General features: G+C 35.5%; 1 protein-coding gene across 1 annotated transcript in view; it reads left to right on the top strand.

Annotated features, from left to right (window-relative positions):
• The window catches only part of LOC144978319 (MAM and LDL-receptor class A domain-containing protein 1-like), a 213,693-nt gene that overhangs the window by 51,848 nt on the left and 142,899 nt on the right, over positions 1-18,946 (top strand). The window contains exons 12-15 of the mRNA XM_078924193.1: positions 978-1,022; positions 2,316-2,429; positions 10,064-10,338; positions 12,125-12,215. Of these exons, the coding sequence (XP_078780319.1) occupies positions 978-1,022; positions 2,316-2,429; positions 10,064-10,338; positions 12,125-12,215 (525 nt within the window). The remainder of the gene's footprint in view (positions 1-977; positions 1,023-2,315; positions 2,430-10,063; positions 10,339-12,124; positions 12,216-18,946) is intronic.

Below are 18,946 nucleotides of genomic sequence, written 5' to 3'. Positions count from 1 at the left end.
CATCATCACTAACACGATCACCACCACCACACCTCATCAACATCATCATCATCCCCACCATTATCACCACAATCACCTCATCATCAGCATCATCATCATCATTATCACCAACATCACCACCACCATCATCTTCATCACGATAACGACCAACACAACACCAATAAAACTAACACCAGCACTATCTCCTCCCCCCCCCCCCCCCCCCCCCCATCCTCCTCATGATAAAGCTCTTCTCCTGGCCCATACGGTTCTTATTCCACCATAAAGTCATTTTTTAACAATGATAATTAATTAAGCCAAAATAATCAACCGCTTACACAAGCTAAAAATGATATATTTTTAAACCGCCGAATTGTCAACAAATATTTCATGGATTACGCCCCTTTGTTTTAATATAGCTCATATAGGCGGATTTGCATCTCCCTATTTTACACTGTTAGAGCAATTTCTCAATGTGGTTCTATATCAACATCGATTAATAGTGGTCTCAAGTTACTTTATGCCAAATTTGGTGCTTTCATCACTAATTTGCACAATTTTATCCTAATTCCCCTAGCTATTGCCAGGAATCCTCTTCTTGTGAAAAGGTGGGACTTTTAGCTGATCTCAAACCAGAAAATAGAAGGAGAGATCTTTGATTAACTTATGCTCTCTATTTGGGCCATACCTCTTCATTCTGATTTGTGCTGGTTCTCTATCTTTAAGCCTTTTCCCCCCATATCAGTATATTTCTTGTGCTAAAATTAACTAAAAGATATATTTGCTATATAACGCAGAAAAAATGAAAAATTGCTTGAGAAATTTCATTCACTAACATCAATAAAAAATGTTAATTTTACTAAAAATGTTGTAACTCTGTTTTAAATTAAGTCACTTCGGTGTAAAAGCAGATTGATACAGTTGGTCTCAAATATCCATATATTTATTATGTCATACATTTGGTATATATTGATAATTCCACTTTTTTCCTATAACAGGTTCTGGAAGCACTGCTCCTACCACCTTGACTCCACCATTACCAAGTTAGTATTTTCATAATTTAGTATAATTTATTAATGCGCTGACCCGTCATATCAAGTATTTTTACTTAAGGGTTTATGTGTGAATGTGTGTGTATATGTGTGTGTGTATGTATATATGTGTTTATAGGCACCGGCATGCATTTGTACTTGCATGTCATGGAGGGAGGTGGGAGTTGTTGCTTTACCTTTTATAAAAAGAACTTTTTTTTAAATGGTAGTTATCCAAACTATAACATATTCAACTTTGGTATTTGTGTCCTGATTTGTATTCGGATGTCGGAAAAATTCAAATTCAAATCTCATTTATTATATATTTGAATAGAGGTACCATAAACATAATGCGGTTTGAATTTTTTAAATTATCTTAATAAGGGCCAAAGTTATTCATATTTGAAGGGAGGGGGCCAGAAATGAAAAGACAGAGAAAATCGCTTTTAAAGACAAGACAAATATTTATTACAAATTCTTTACATTATCACCAAAATAGCACTTGCACACACACACACACACAGTTTATGTGCGGCTTCATCCTCACTGACCAATTGCTCTCTCAGTATTCGTTGTTACAATGTCATTTTTGATATTTTCTTTTTCAGATATTGATATTCACTTTTAGATATCTTATATTGTATGTTATATTTAATTGAAAGAAAAATGCAATAGTTGCATGATTTAATTGATGACACATTATTTCACTCAGGAAAGTAAATGGAATGTTGGACTTTTGATTATCTTGTCACTGACTTGCATTCCAAAGAGCAAACAATGTCAAAAAGAAGTTTCGAGTTTGGTAAAAAATTTCAGTTCTCAACGCTGAATTGAAATTATCTACCTAAGAGTAAGAGACAGGTTTTAGGTCAATTTCAAAGTTTAGAAAAGAAATGATTGAAATATCTATAAGCCTCAAATTTTTAAATCCTTTTGTGAAAATGTAGTTAGATGGATAATAAAAACGAAGATTGAAAAATCGAAAATCATGCAGATAACGATTTTTCATCTTTATTTGCTTTTATCTCAAAACTAGCCGTTCAACATTGACAGGTTTTGCCAAATTAGCACACATTTGTTCTCATTTTGAATTATACTCAATTGGTGTTGTCAGGCTCATCTTATGATAGCTTCGGAGAGTAAATAACACATATCAGAGATCAAACTTGTAGACATGTGATACAATTTTGTCATCTTTCTTTTCTTCCGTGGAATTGAAATCAACATTTGAATGAGTCAGAAATATTGTGCATATCCTCTACATTTTGCATTAAAGAAAAAAATTTTTTTGCTTGTATATTACAGAAGATGGCTATTATGACTGTACATTTGATAAAGATTTTTGTCACTGGAATAACAAAGGCTGGACGCTGATAAAGGGCTCTGATAGTATATATACACCTGAAGATCATACTTATGGCAAGTATTGTTACTACTGGTTGGTAATAAAATAATAATTATGATGCTGATGATAATGATGATAATTCTCAACTCTTTTGAATTCAAAAGCCAATTTTCCCATCAGTCTCGGGAGTGGCCATGGGCACCAAAATGGGTCCATCGCACACCAATTTATTCATGGGCCACCTCGAGTTTAAGTTTTTCTCCCAATATGACGGCCACCAACCAGCTTTTTATAAAAGATACATCAACAAACGATTGCATTGGCGTTACCAACATGACTAAAATGCAATTCAACAAATTCATCTCTGCCCTCAAAAACTTCCATCCAGCAATAAAATACACTCATCAGATATCCGCCACTCATGTAGCCTTCCTGGACATCGCAGTTTACCTCACCCAAAGTGGACTCAAGACATCTATCCACTACAAGGAAACGGACAGTCACAGCAACTTTCTCTACCTGTTCTCACATCCCACCAAATGCAAAGATTCAATTCCATTTTCACAGCTACTCAGACTAAGACGATTCTGCCAGGATGATGAGGACTTCACGGTAGAGAAGGATAAAATGCTTGACTTTTTCTGCAACCGTCCATTATCCTAAATTCATCTTAAAACAAGCGGTTGACAAAATCCAAAACATCAAGGGAAGCTGCCTTGAAACCAGTTGACAACAGTGACAGCAAAACAGACAGACCTATCCTAGTCATCACTAATCATTTACACAGCAAGGAAGTCATCAAAATTTTAAAACTAACTACCGTCAGATTCTTCAGGAGCATGTGGAAACGAGGGATATATTCAACAAACCTCCACTAATCGCCTACAGACGGGACCGCAATTTGAGGGACATACTAGTAAGGAACCGCTCGACAATGGATTTGGCCGGTAATCAACGTAAGACGGAGCCTTGTGGACATTGCAGATGCAGGACATGCCCACACTTATTTGTGGAAAATTTCATCGAATTCATGAATAAAGTGTGGTACATCTGACACTCATTCACCTGCACGGATCCTAACCTAATTTACGCTATAATCTGCAAACGTTACCACAAGACAGACGTGGGAGAAACTGGCAAGAGACTAAGCGACAGGTTTGGACAACATCTGCAGTCTATTGAAAACGACGAGGACAAACCTGTCGCCCACCACTTCAATGGGTCCAGTCATCGAGGATTGCACGACATCCAAATTGCCATCCTTCAGTTCTGTCACACCACTAAACAACATAGAAAATACAAGGAGGCAGAACTGATATGAAAACTGAACACGCTTTCACCTCATGGCATGAACTTGAGACTGGACCTCATTTAAATATTAAACTAGCTTTGTCTCTTCCCTCCCCCGGCCATCCATCATCTTTTCCTTTTATTACAAATCAGTATCATTACTACTATGACAACTACTACTACTACTACTACTACTACTACTACTACTACTACTACTACTACTAAAATTGCTACTGTTCCTTCTGCTGCTGCTACTTCCACTAATGGTTATACTCGTAACAACATCCATTAATTTTCGTATTTATTTCCAATTCCATTGTATTTATTTTCCAACAACAGTCTACACGTTTTTATATTTCACTTCTAAACATCATTACACTTCCTCTTTTCACTTAATTGCGCACCTTACTTTTAGAAATATCGATTATTCTATTTTAATTCGTCCTTCCTTACAAAGGAGCATACCATTTCTTGCCAACCAATGTTTTGTTTATTCATCTTAACAACGTCACTACCACATTATCTCATTCATCTGTAGTGTTTCATTCATCCTGTTTTGTTGATAAAGGAGAAACTAGAAACGTTCATTTGATCTGTTTTTGTAATAAAATTGAAGCTTACATTCAATTTCATATTATGTAAGAAAAATTGGATAGTAATTATGATTTTGTTATTCAAAACAAAATTTCAGCCCAAAAGGCTAAAAAATTGAATTGTGAATCATGCATTTACTCAATGTACGGAGCTGTCTCAGTTTTTTCCATCTGACGGCATTGTTATTGTTATGGTTTCCCTGTCCGAGATGGACTACACAGTAATTTGATATGGGTTGTTTTCATCAGTTGAATTGTTATGGATAACCTATATATAAAGATTTAAAAATTTGTTTAAATGCCTGAGACTTACATTGATCACAGTGCTGATATCAAGGCAATAGACTCATCCAATACTTTTTATTAACTTCAAGCAATTAGATATCATATCTACAATCAGTAGAGTATGTATTACATACAAATGGTTATGAACATAATGACTGAAATTTTTCAGACTTTTTGAAAAAGTGACATTTACAAGCCTGTATGTTGATATCCAAACCTATGAAATTGTTCCTGGCCTGGGCTTTGTTATGAGTGATCAAAGGATAGGCTTAGATCAGTAAAGGTTGTCTACATGATTGACATAGCCATACATGGCCCATAATAAACTGAACACGAAAGGGATGGGCAGCAAGGCGGTCTCAAGCACAAATCAAGGAGGTAGCTCCAACTTGCAAACTGATAGTAGTACAAAAGATTGTTCTTATCAGGAACTCAGAGAGAAGAGGACATATTCTGTTAGAGGGAAATACTAAAATAAAATGTAACACTCACAACAGCAATAAAAGAAAGACAAACCATCCAACAAACACACAAACAAAAATGCATAAAAACAGATTTTTTTAATGCACTTTCAAGAAATAAGATTAACATAAGAGAATAACACATAGATAAATTATTGTTAGCTGTGCATCATCAAAAAAGTTTAGTGGGGTTTGGGCATGGATATCTAGCAATGATGATCTCACGGAAATCTTTGGACCTTGTTTCGGTCCCGAAGTGGTGCGAATTCAAGGCAAAATATGGGACACGGCGATTTCATATATGCTATTTTAAAAAAAAATTCATTACAACGCTTTTTACCAATAAATATGTCTGAAAGTTACAGAAGTAGTAAAGACGTCATTTTAGATTATATCAAATGATATAACTCATGTGATCACCAGAAAAGTGTTAAAAACAGATGTTTGCCCTTTTGAGTAAAATATTTCTAAAACTATCAAGAGCCGTTAATAAGATTATATATGCACATTTCATCTATTAATGTTTCAAATTTTATCGGAATATGATAAGTACTTTTCACGTATCATCACAAAACATCTACCCAATATGCGATTCAATGACACACAACGTGACATCAGCGAGGCAAGGTTGCCAGATGGCCAGATTTCCATGTGGCCAATATCGATTTAAAAAGTCGCTCAATAGAAACTTGCATGGTTTTCACTACTAAGACTGACACCCTTAAAAAGCTAATTGAATTTGACAAGCAAAGAATTGAATAGACTAGGATAATTGTCACTGAGACAAAAATAAATAAATAAAATGTAATAAAAGAAATAAAATTCTCTATTTGGCCAATTTTGGCCACAAGCATGGCCATCTGGCACCTAAGCCGCGAAAGTGGAGACCCTCTCTCTCGCTTTTTTTTTTTGACAAATTTTTTTTCATTGTTTGGTCATAGGGGTGTTAACCTTGTCGACGCTAGCATTTTGTCATACTAATCAGTTGATAAGTCGACTTTTTAACAATCTTTGTCCCCTTTGAAATAGACGTCCAATTTTATTTTCCTCACAGTAAATTATCACACACACACACATACACCCTCTCTCTCTCTCTCTCTCTCTCTCTCTCTCTCTCTCTCTCTCTCTCTCTCTCTCTCTCTCTCTCTCTCTCTCTCTCTCTCTCTCTCTCTCTCTCTCTCTCTCTCTCTCTCTCTCTCTCTCTCTTTCTCTCTCTCACTCTCTCTCTTTCTCTCCCTCTCAGAAATAACATAAGTCATGGTCTCACAGACTTTGTTGATTGATGATAATTTGGCAGGCATTTTTCATATCATTTGTATGGGTTGTTAACACAAATTTACACTTTGTATGTATATTTTTGAAACAAAATTCCGATTGACCCTAGTCATACAGCTCTAAGACTATACCAGTCAGAGCTCTTCTGATATCTTCATCATATTTTCTGAGAAATTTTCCATAAATTGCCAAGTTTCAATATCATATTCCATCATGTATTAAGCGAGATACAGCCACAAACCAGAAAAAAACGTCCTATATTTTCTGGGGTTTTTTTCTCTTTGTGAGTCATCCAAATAAATGACACATTTGAAACCGCATAAATTTTTTATTTTATGAATGGATTATCACATCGCTGCCAACCGTTCCGTTAAAAACGGATTTGTTCCGTATTTGACTTCCTGAGTTCTTAAGTCCGTATTTTTAGTTCAAAATCTGTATTTTGTAGTTTTTGGCTAATTTATGGTGAACAAGACCGAATGAATTATTATTATTACTACTACTACTACTACTATTATTATTATTATTATTATTATTATTATTATTGATGTTCAGCGAGAGATGATGGGCAGGGTTTAAATCAACACAGCATATTCTCCATTCCTATGTAGCTGTTTAATTTGAATTATCCTCTCTATCATAAATGATTTTCAACAATTAAAAAAATTCCAGTTGATTATATGGAGATTTGCATAAAATATGCATATTAGCCTCGAATATACTTTTAGTGTTCTCAGACAGTATTGATACTTTCACTTTTTGTAACAAATATTGTATTAATTAAAAATTAAATTAAATCAACATCTTTGATTGGAAGGTATTCAATCAGACAATCAATTGCTTATATAGATTAAACATTAGAATGATTATTTCCCTTTATTAATTTATGAAATATAAATTCAATCCCTTAAAAAAAAAACCATCTTGATCTGATTCTAATTTTTTATTCTCAAGCAAGCTTTTATAACTGTTTAGGTTCAATAAGAGAAATAAGTATACTCCATTTTTAGGTTGTCCATCATCCCAGGCCAAATGGGCATTCCTTATTTTATTTTTGAAAAGTTGGCAGCTATGTTATAAAAATTCAAAACGATTTTTATTCACTGGAGATAGGGCTTTGATTTGATTTAAATGTAGTATTTCCCTACAAAAATAGAAAAAAAAATTGTCATATTCATTTCTATATAATCACGTGCTGTTCATTCTATGACCCTTCATGAAGAAAAATGAAAACCTTGATGGAAACCTGTCTATAGCAGAACATTTTTCCCATGTCCGTTCAATTCCATCTTACACTGTATAATAATAATGATAAAAATGATAATGAAAATAATAATAGTGATAATAATAATAATAATAATAATAATAATAATAATAATAATAATAATAATAATAATAATAATAATAATAATAATAATAATAATAATAAATGAAACCTTGTACATTAAGGGGAAGGATAAAGCAACGATCCTCTTGGATCAATTTAAATCTGTCTTTACCCCTCATGATCCACACGATACAACCACCCCACCGACATCACAGAGGTGTGACCAATCTCTTACTAATATCAACATAAACATCTCAGGAGTTGAAAAGTTGCTGAAAAACGTCGATCCATCTAAGCCGTCAGGTCCAGATAACATCCCCAACATAGTACTAAAGGAGTGTGCTGAGAGTTTGGCCCCCTCATTATGCATAATTTTCCAAAAATCGGTCAACACCGTGATGCTCCCTAATGACTGGCTGAAGGCAAACATCGCACCTGTATTTAAAAAAGGCAACAAAAATAAAGCAGAGAACTACCGTCCAATCTCACTGACGTCTGTAATATCCAAACTATTAGAACATATAATATGTAAGAACATGATGGTCCACTTTGAGAACAATGACATCCTAACTGACCTGAACCACGGGTTTCGCAAAGGATACTCATGTGAAAGCCAACTCCTAATAACTGTAAACGACCTGTTGAGACTCCAGAATGCCAACACTCAGGCAGACATCGGCATCCTCGACTTTTCCAAAGCATTTGATACTGTGCCCCACCAAAAACTCCTGCAGAAACTAGAAAATTACGGAATTCGTGGCTCTTTACACACATGGCTTGGTAATTTCCTCACAAAACGTACCATGAAAGTAGTCCTAGACGGCACGTCATCGGATGAATGTCCAGTCATATCAGGAGTACCACAGGGAACGGTGCTAGGACCCATACTATTTCTTTGTTTCATCAATGACCTACCTCTACGAGTAAAATCTCAGATTAGGTTATTCACCGATGACTGTCTAATATACCGACCAATAAAATCTGCAAATGATCAAAAATTGCTACAAGAGGACCTGAAGTCTCGAACAGTGGGCTAATGATTGGGGAATGAAATTTAACGCAAACAAATGCTACATCCTCAGCACAGCTAGAAAGTACAATGAGACCTACAAGTTAAACAACACCGTCCTGAAACAAGTCGACGATAACCCATACCTTGGCATCACCTTCTCAAAGGACTTGAAATGGGGGAAACACATTAACAAAATAACCCAAAAGGCAAGCTGCACCCTCGCGTTTATCCGCCGAAATCTTAGCCACGCCCCAACATCATGCAAACAAAACGCCTACCTCGCACTTGTGAGATCACAATTGGAATACGGAGCAGTTGCCTGGGACCCCTACCTGAAAGAGGATATTCAAAAACTTGAGAGAGTCCAGAGACAAGGCGCCCGGTTCATAACTGGGAACTATAAGAGCAGAACCCCAGGATGCATGACAAAAATGTTAGAAGAAAGAAATCTCATCAGCCTCCAACAAAGAAGAAAAGAAACCCATCTGTCATTCATGTTCAAGATAATAACAGATCAAATACCATCAATAAAGGCAGACTCCTTTTTCACGCCATGACCAAACAAAAGAAAAATCCGAGCACTCACTTTCGCCAACCACATAACCGAAAACCCCATCGACAGATACGCCACAAACAATTCGAACTCCTTCAAAATCCCACAGACAAGAACACAAAACTACATAAATTCTTTCTTCATTAGAACTATCTCGGAGTGGAATGGGCTGGATGAACTGGTCATCATGGCACCACACCTAAACGATTTCAAGGCCCGACTGACATGGGCCCGCGCCCAATGAGGACGCCGCTGAAATACAACCAGACCATTGGTTTCTTCAGTGCCAACCATACAGATACAGAATAATAATAATAATAATAATAATAATAATAATAATAATAATAATAATAATAATAATAATAATAATAATAATAATAATAATAACAATTATTATTATTATTATTATTATTATTATTATTATTATTATTATTATTATTATTATTATTATCATTATAATAATAATAATAATAATAATAATAATAATAATAATAATAATAAATAATAATAATAATAATAATAATAATAATAATAATAATAACAATAATAATAATAATATTACTAACGATATGATGATCATGATGATGATGCTGATGATAATAATTATAATCATTCAAGATTTGCCTTGACTTTGCTCATTGTATCATTGTTTTTATCGCCGGATAAAGTAGGACCTTAACACAAAGCATTCCTTGTATTTTTACCTCTCTCTCTCTCTCTCTCTCTCTCTCTCTCTCTCTCTCTCTCTCTCTCTCTCTCTCTCTCTCTCTCTCTCTCACTCTCTCTCTCTCTCTCTCTCTCTCTCTCTCTCTCTCTCTCTCTCTCTCTCTCTCTTTAACCCAAAAAATTTTAACGCTCATAAATTTATTTTTGCATAATACTTACACATTTGTTTGTTTTTTTCACCACCAGGTGACTCACGCAGTCTGTTCTTACAACTTGGAAAAAATGCTGGTTTCCCATCTGTCTTAGAATCACCTGAAATAGCGATACCGATGGCTGATAACTTTGGATCAATGGCATGCTTCTCATTTTGGTATCTGCTATATTCACCCACTTCTCAATATATCACATTAACGGTCAGTATTAAAGAAAAAGATAAACAGTTTCCTGCATTTGCCACAACAGACAAGACAGAGAAATGGACTCAGGCTAAAATTGATGTAGTCAAGAATGTTACTTTTAAGGTATGCATATTTTTATAAATATATCCGAAAACTTGAATTTTATGGCCCATCAGCAATTTGAAATTTGAGTTTAAAAAACGATTTAGCTGAATTTGAAGCCAAATTTTATTTATCTTTTTATTTTTTTATTAGTAAAGAAAAATAGTTACCTGCCTTTAAAGTTAATTTTTTAAAAAAATCTGAAGCAATTATTAAATAAAATCGGTCAGTAACTTTGTCTCACAATATTATATAACTCAATCCCTTAAATTTCAAGTTGTTTTCTCTCTCAGTCAATGAGGAGAAACTATGTGGTCTTGTGGTATCACACTCGCCTTTGGATCGGAAGGTCTCAGGTTCGAGTCTGTTCTAAAGGTGCATAGTTGAGACCTTGGAAAAGGCTCTTTACTCACATTCACTCACTGTACTCAGTTGTTAAATGAGTACCTGGTCGTTAACAGTGTTGTCTCTGTCCGATAAAAAAAGAAGTGATATCACCTGACATGCGTCATGACCTGTCTTACATGTAAACTGTTGCTATTGGCTAGGTACCCCTTGTTTAAAAGCTCAATGTTTTAAAAAATATTTTTTATAACATAAACAAAAATCTAATTTGGCCATCTTTAGCATGGCAGCAATTGCATAACGATTTAAAACATTTAATTTTTGTTTATGTCAATATTTCCAGTATCAGTATGGAATATGTTTTTATAACAAAGTTAAGGCTTGATTTAATCTGAATGCAGGAAGGCAGTGTATTGCTCATCGTCTCAACTACATGATAAAATCAAGATAAATTTTCCTAAACAAAATAATTGGTCTTGAGATATAATTGTTCTAACTGTGGTTTTGAAAATTCAAATTTGTGCTCTCTACAGCTTCTTATTACAATTCTTGACATTACTTTGACCCATTACGTTTATACTTGTTGAAATTGTACAATTTGAAAACAAGCTTTACAATTTTTCATTTTTTTTTTTATTGATATGTTGTAAGTTGTAAGCAAGATGAAGTACATTTTGACATGTTACAAATTCTGTGAGTTTTCCTGTTTGGTTCCAGTTACATTCAAGTTGAATTGTTCGTTTTGAACCGATGATAAATGTAATGAAATGATAATTTAGACTCGAGTCTGAATAGTCTCCCATGGCTATTCAGACTCAACTTTAATGGGCATATGCGATCACAGGGGGGGGGGGGGGGGGGGGGGAAGGGAGAGAGACACAGTGCGGGCAGAAGAAGGGTTCAGAAGAAATTCTATTTTGCCCATAACAGACTGACTCAGCTGATATCCCTATTTCGGACTGTATGATTGTTACTTGTTTAACACCATGAGAATATGTATTATTTTGTCCTGATTTCATTTTGACATCGTGTAAAGCTGTTAAAAAAGCTTTTCCTTTAGACCACAGTTACTTTGTTTTACTTTGACTGTATGAAAGGGTTTAATTCTTTTTCTTTAAAAAAAAATTCTAACTGGACTTCTAATTGATCAATGATTTTGTGTTTCACATCAAGTAAAGCAAAGCTTGTTTAGACCACCTGCTGATAGTTTGATTATTATTTTTTTTTCATTTGGATCAATTTTATGTAATTATCAATAATTAGAATAAATTGAAAAAAAAAAAAAAAACAATAAAAAAAATGTAAAAAGAATAGCTCTTAATACTGATATGCTCTTTGAGTCGCTTATGTTTGAATTGAGAATAAAAGAGGAAGATATTTAGTAGAATATTTTATAGACTATTTTATTACACTCTCCTTTCACTTTCTTTGTGCTTTATCTCTGTTCTCTATTTTTATACAGATAATAATTGAGGGTGTTTCAGATGATCCCCTGAATGATATCAGTATCGATGATCTAATGTATACAGTGACTCCCTGCCAACGTTATTCTGGTATAAAATTAATTACTTTCAGTTCCCCCCTCCCTTCTCTCTCTCTCTCTCTCTCCACCCCTCTCTCTCTCTCTCTCTCTCTCTCTCTCTCTCTCTCTCTCTCTCTCTCTCTTTCACCTCTCCTCTCTTATCACCTCACTCTTTCCTCTCTCCTTTTACTCCTCATCCTCTCTTCTCTTCTTCTTCTTCTTCTCTTCTTCTTCTTCTTCTTCTTCTTCTTCTTCTTCTTCTTCTTCTTCTTCTTCTTCTTTCTTCTTCTTCTTCTTCTTCTTCTTCTTCTTCTTCTTCTTCTTCTTCTTCTTCTTCTTCTTCTTCTTCTTCTTCTTCTTCTTCTTCTTCTTCTTCTTCTTCTTCTTCTTCTTCTTCCTTTTATTTTTATCTTCTTCTTCTTCTTCCTCTTATTTTTATCTTCTTCCTATTCTTCTTCTTCTTCTTCTTCTTCTTCTTCTTCTTCTTCTTCTTCTTCTTCTTCTTCTTCTTCTTCTTCTTCTTCTTCCTTTTATTTTTATCTTCTTCTTCTTCCTTTTATTTTTATCTTCTTCTTCTTTCTCTTATTTTTATCTTCTTCCTATTCTTCTTCTTCACCTTCTTTTCCTCTTCCTCCTCATCATCCTCCATCGAAATATAGAAAACTCACATGTTGAATACACACTTGAACGTTACATAACAATCCATCATAATTAAGCTTCATTTAGGGGGTGTTCATAGAAGAGCTGTACAGTGACATATTGGGTAAGAATTATACCAGTCAACAAAGCATTAATAACATTCTTTAGCAGACCGTTCAACAAACAATCAGTTGAAGGGAAACAGGAATTAATGTGGTATCATCCTGAATTTGGGGATAATTAGTTTTCTGCAGTCATCTCTTTTGCTCCTGATGGTGTTCACACACAACGCAGTTGGACAGATGGACATGTATGAAGTTGTTCATAATCTTAAACAAAATCCACTCTCTGAGAAAAAAGACCAATACATGCCAAGAAATCGTTGCATATTAGCCCAGCTGTTTTCTCCAGTCTTTTTAACTTTAGATTCCACACTTTACTGGTATATTCCAAGATTGAGGGAACTATTGCCTTGTAAGATTTTGATTGGATGATGATGGGAGGCAATATGGCCAAATGGATAAGGTATTGCACTTTTTCCTGGGAGACCAGAGTTCAAGTATGCATCTTGTTATTTCCTTTAGCAAGAAAAAAAAAGTTAGCCAATATCCCTCAATTTGTGGTACTGCGCCGAGTTCACACTTATTATCTCAGTCTTTTTTTTTGTTTTGAGATAGACCCTAAAGAAAAATTTCCCCCTGATGATGAATTAAGGGAATTTATTTTTGTTGTTTTTTTAGGATTACACCACACATAAATTATCTAATTCTGATTGCTTTACTTTGGATGATTGCAATGTATCTATACCATTTGAAATATTTGGATCATTCAATGCTGGGGTATATTGCAGATTCAGCTGTTGTAAGAATCGTCCATGCAGGGAATATTTTGTTACAATTCATTTAACTTATTTGTGATTATTAGAACAGTGCACATGAAAACGTTAAACTTGATTGGCCACGCACAACACCAACAGCATACTCTTCCATGATCAGGTGGTCAAAGGATAACCCCTCAGCCCGCAACATGGACGACTTTAAAATTGTTGCTTCAATACAAAAGGACTGTCATCAATAAAGATAAATATACTGTCCAACCTCAAGGCAATCATACTTTGTTTATAAGAGATGCACAAGACATTGGCACCAAACATCCCCGGCATGTACCTAGTCATACAACATGGCAGTGATATTCATGGTAGTGCTATCTTCATCAAAGACAAATCAATAGTGACATATAGTCAGGACACAACAGTAAGCAAGGTGAAAATTCTCAGAATTGAAAGCACACATTCCAATTTGATATCTGTCTACAAACCCCCACCAACACCTTTCAAATGGTCAGATACATCCACCACAAATGAGAAGCAATGGTGATAGGGGACTTCAACAGCCACAGCACCAAATGGGGATACAGTGATAATAATGAAATTTGAGATTCTGTTGAGGAATGGATTGACCAATATAATCTGACACTCCTACCTGACGCAAAAGACAAACCATCATTCTCAAACACTCACTGAAGAAGAGTCTATGACCCAGATCTTGTATTTGTGTCCTCCAGATATCTTCAAACCATACCAAAATATCAACACAGACCTATTACCATTGAGGTAGAACCAGTCATTAGACCCTGCAAGAGCAAATTTCTACCCAGATTCAATTTTGGAAGGTAAACTGAGAAGAATTCTTGTCAGACTTAAATGACAGCATCAAAACCGTTGATCCAGTTCCCAAAAATTACAAATTCCAGAAACTTATATGGAGAATTGCCAAAAAACTCATACCGAGAGGATGCAGGAAAGCCTATATACCATACCTACAGCAAGACAGCAACAAACTTTATGAACAGAATGTGGAGGCTTACGAAACAGATCCATTTGCTGAAGAAACTGTCCAACTTGGTGAGACCTTAATGACTTCCATTGCTGAAACAAAATCAGAAATAAGGAAGGAAATGATAACCAACACAGACATGACCCATCACAGCAAGAAAGCCTGGTCAACTATGAAAAAAATAAATACAGAAAATAACAAACCAGAGTTACAGTGGTGAGACAGAAAAGGTCAAACTTAAGGAAATGAAAAGGGAAATGGAAAGATCGCCCAAGGAAGTGAACAGGAAGTAGATCCTTTCTGCATTGATGAATCTAAATCAGTTCTTGAGTATTACTAACCCGGTAAAACAGCTGGTCTGGATGGCATCACTGGAGAAATGATAAAGCATGTCAGTCCCTCAACAAAAATCTGGTTACTATTGTTAACAACTGTGTTCACAGTGGTTTACCAGCGGATCACTTAGTTGAGATGCTAGGTCAAGAGGTCACTACTCTCCTTCTCTTTACCTGCGCTCTGGCATGGCACGTGCCTGCAGTCAGTGAAGCGAGTAGTCTAATTGGTCTGATAAATAATGGCATAGCCAATCGACAATTATCTTAAATGTAAACCCATATCACTCATGTTAAAGATTGAAATCCCCCTCACACAGTGGACTAAATATCAGAGATACCATCAGTATATTTCTTTCTCAGGAAGACAGCAAAGTAGACTCACATTTTCACTACATTTATCATTTAAATCAAATATTTCTGGAATCCCTACAACAACAATCAGACGTTGCAGTTTATTATTATTCACACAAGTACATAGTACAAACCGTCTACTTTCTGTTGCACTAATGTTAATTCAGTTCAACAAATATGTAACAAGTGTAGGGGTGGGGTATCAAATTTCACTGGGAATATCTAGCAGTCTATGAGATGTCTAGGCTATCGTGGGTGATGAATTTGGACCAGTTACACAATGTAAACAATGTCATAATCATTTCCTGGACTCCCTACTGACCATGGAACACTTTACTACACTGATTCTACAGTTTTGTCATTACACGTTCCCACGAATATGGTAAAGGAGTGAAGAAGTCATACTTATTGTAGTACAGGAACGTATATATATATATATATATATATATATATATATATATATATATATATATATATATATATATATATATATATATATATATATATATATATATATATATATATATATATATATATATATAATATATATATATAGAATTGAATTGTGTTTGACTGTCTCAAACATTGTGGTAAATATTTTAAATAATATATATATATATATATATATATATATATATATATATATATATATATACACTCCCTCTGCAAGTAGTCCTACAATAATAGTTCTTAAAGACACATATGTTACTGATTTAAGAAATATGAGATGAATGGGTTTGTTTCATTCATGTCTCTGTTGATTGGTGTGGGAAGGTTTTATTCACCAGCTGCACTACTTGTACATTGTGAATATTGAGAATAATGTCTGAATTCTGTTAATTCCTAGGAGGTGCCACTATTATTTTCTCTATCTTGGCTAGGCTAAGTTTGAGTACTCCCCTAGTCCCCCCCCCCCCCCCCCCACTTCTTATTTTCCCCAGTCAAACTTGCCTTTGTGGAAATACTATCTGCACTAACTGTTGATGTTATATCGTTGTTGTCAGTGGTATGAATTAGGTGTAGTGTGAATGTGATTCATTTCTCTTAGCCTGTCTTTTACGTTTGTAATATGTGTGTATATGCAGGATGTATGGGTGTATGTATATATGTGTGTGTGTGTGTGTGTGTGTGTGTGTGAGCGAGAGAGAGAGAGAGAGAGAGAGAGAGAGAGAGAGAGAGAGAGAGAGAGAGAGAGAGAGAGAGAGAGAGAGAGAGAGAGAGAATACCTTTTTCTACCATATTCATTGCTTCTATTATCTACTACGCCACTGTGATGGTGTTGTTGTTTGGTGTAATGACGGTGGTTTTGTTTCTATTTGTAATAGTGAAGTAAAACCTACACACACAATATATTGCTTTATATGTTCTTTAGGAGTGTGTTAAACTGTTTAATCCACTTATCTCCATATCTTTTAAATACAATACAAAATACAAATTAAGAGAACATACATTATGTCCAGCCCATTACATTTATGACCATTAAAAACGTAGTTAAAATGTGTTGAATCAGAAAATGAATGTTTTACTGTGTGTAATAATATTAAGACTGGACAAAGCATTAATTAGTTTCGGAATCCAACGTCTGATTTTAAAGATTTGAATTTTTTATTGTCCGCACAACAACAAAAATATTTTAAAATGGTAGGGATTTTAAATTGCTTATAAAACCTATCAGAATAATCACAATAAAACGAAAAAAAGAACCAACATAACAAGTGAAAGTAGTACTATCTGTTCCATTAGTTAATATTTTTGTAATGTAAGTGGTCATCTAGATATGGTGTTGTATTACATCACGAAAATGCAATACTTTGTGTCTTAACCCTCAAAAAGGGGAATCCCCGTCCAGGTAGCCACTTTTACCGCATGCAGCTGCTGTTGTCAGTCACTTGCTGGGTTCCAGCAGTATAACTAAGTGATCCGATTTTATGAAGAAATAAACAGCAGTGTGTTGAATCATGCACAATACCAAAGCTTTAGCAACAAGCTAGAGCAATAGCACTACTAAAACCTGGAAAAGATCCAAATAGCAGCAAGATTTGCAGACCATTATCCCTCCTCTGCATACTGTACAAAGTATATGAGCGCATGATACTAGCCAGGATTTCCTTAACAGTAGAAGAACATCTGTCACCTGACTAAGCTGGTCTCCACCCTGGAAGATCATGCCGTGACCAATTCCAGAACTTGGCACAATGCATTGAAGTTGGCTATGAGAATAAACAAAATACAGGGGATGTATTCATGGATCTGACAGCTGAAAACACTGGCAACTCCACCTAAAGGTTGCAAGGGTAACTCGTAACACAAAAGTAGTTGCAATAATAAAGTTCCTTGGGTCAAACTGTTTTGTGGGAAATGGATGGGAAGAAAAGCAGATGGATATGATAAAAGAACAGACTCCCTCAAGGATTGGTACTTGCTTCTATCTTTTTCAACATTTATACCAACGTCCAACCTGAGTTTGAGAACATATTATGGAGGTTTCTATATGCTGAATATCTGTGTCATGCATCCCAGGTCTCTGATTTCAAGACCATTGAGGAGAGTCTAACAGATGCCCTGAAGACACTCTCTGAGTACTACTTGAAAAACTCACTAAATGCCAACCCAGGAAAAACTCAAGTGTGAGTCTTCCATTCAGAAACCACCAGCCAACAGGAAACTGAACATCTCCTGGAATGGATACATATTGGGGAACTAGTCATTTCTCGTGTACCACGGTATCACCTTAGACTGCACACTGTCCTTATGTCAGCACACAAAGAAAACAAAAGCAAAGGTGGCCTCCTAAGAAAACTGGCAAACACTACATGCGGAGCAGATCCAAAAACAGCCAGGACAACCACACTAGCCCTCTGGGCAAGATCCTGCCACAATAAAAAGATTGACCTTGATATACATAGCACCTGTCGCATTATTACTGGTAACTTGAAACAAACTGGCATTGCACCTTCCCACGTTCAAAGAGCCACTGTATCCAAAAGCTAGAAATATAAACCCCTTCCATGACCACAACCCAACAACAAGTAGACTGAAGTCAAGAAAGAGCTTCATGACTGAAGAAAGCATCAACCTTGTCCATGCAGCTGTCTACATACTATACACGGGGAGGGAGTGGGACAATCATGCAAATGAAACCGTTGAAGATCCGAGATAAGTACTGCCCTACAGAATTGAGCTCCTCACAAATGAATGGGTAACTCTCAACAGAACATGGGCAAAACTTGGGGAATCCAACTGGAAGCATGAAAAAGTGAGGGCTAGCTGACCAGCTTGTGTACATATGGATGCCCAGAGTAAACAATGGAGATGGAGCATATCCTTAGAGAATGCCAGGATGGACCCAGCTGCACTGATCATGATCTAAGAGTCTGCTCACCAGATGCTGTGGAGTGGGTTTGGTGTTGGAGTGACAAGCTATGACGATCATGATGATTTGCTTCCCAATGATTTAGTTGAGTAAGATCTTCATATAGGTTTCAGCCCTAATGACATCATTTCTGTTGATATGGAATTGCTTTCTCTAGCAAACGGTTGGACTCTTTTCTCCCCCCCTCCCCCCTCCTCTCTCTCTTTCTCTCTCTCTCTCTCTCTCTCTC

The sequence above is a fragment of the Berghia stephanieae genome, chromosome 8 (assembly GCF_034508935.2).
Source record: "Berghia stephanieae isolate SIO BIC M18660-M18661 chromosome 8, UCSD_Bste_1.3, whole genome shotgun sequence".
Taxonomy (NCBI): Eukaryota; Metazoa; Mollusca; class Gastropoda; order Nudibranchia; family Aeolidiidae; genus Berghia; species Berghia stephanieae.
This window is presented reverse-complemented; position numbering and strand designations above follow the sequence as displayed.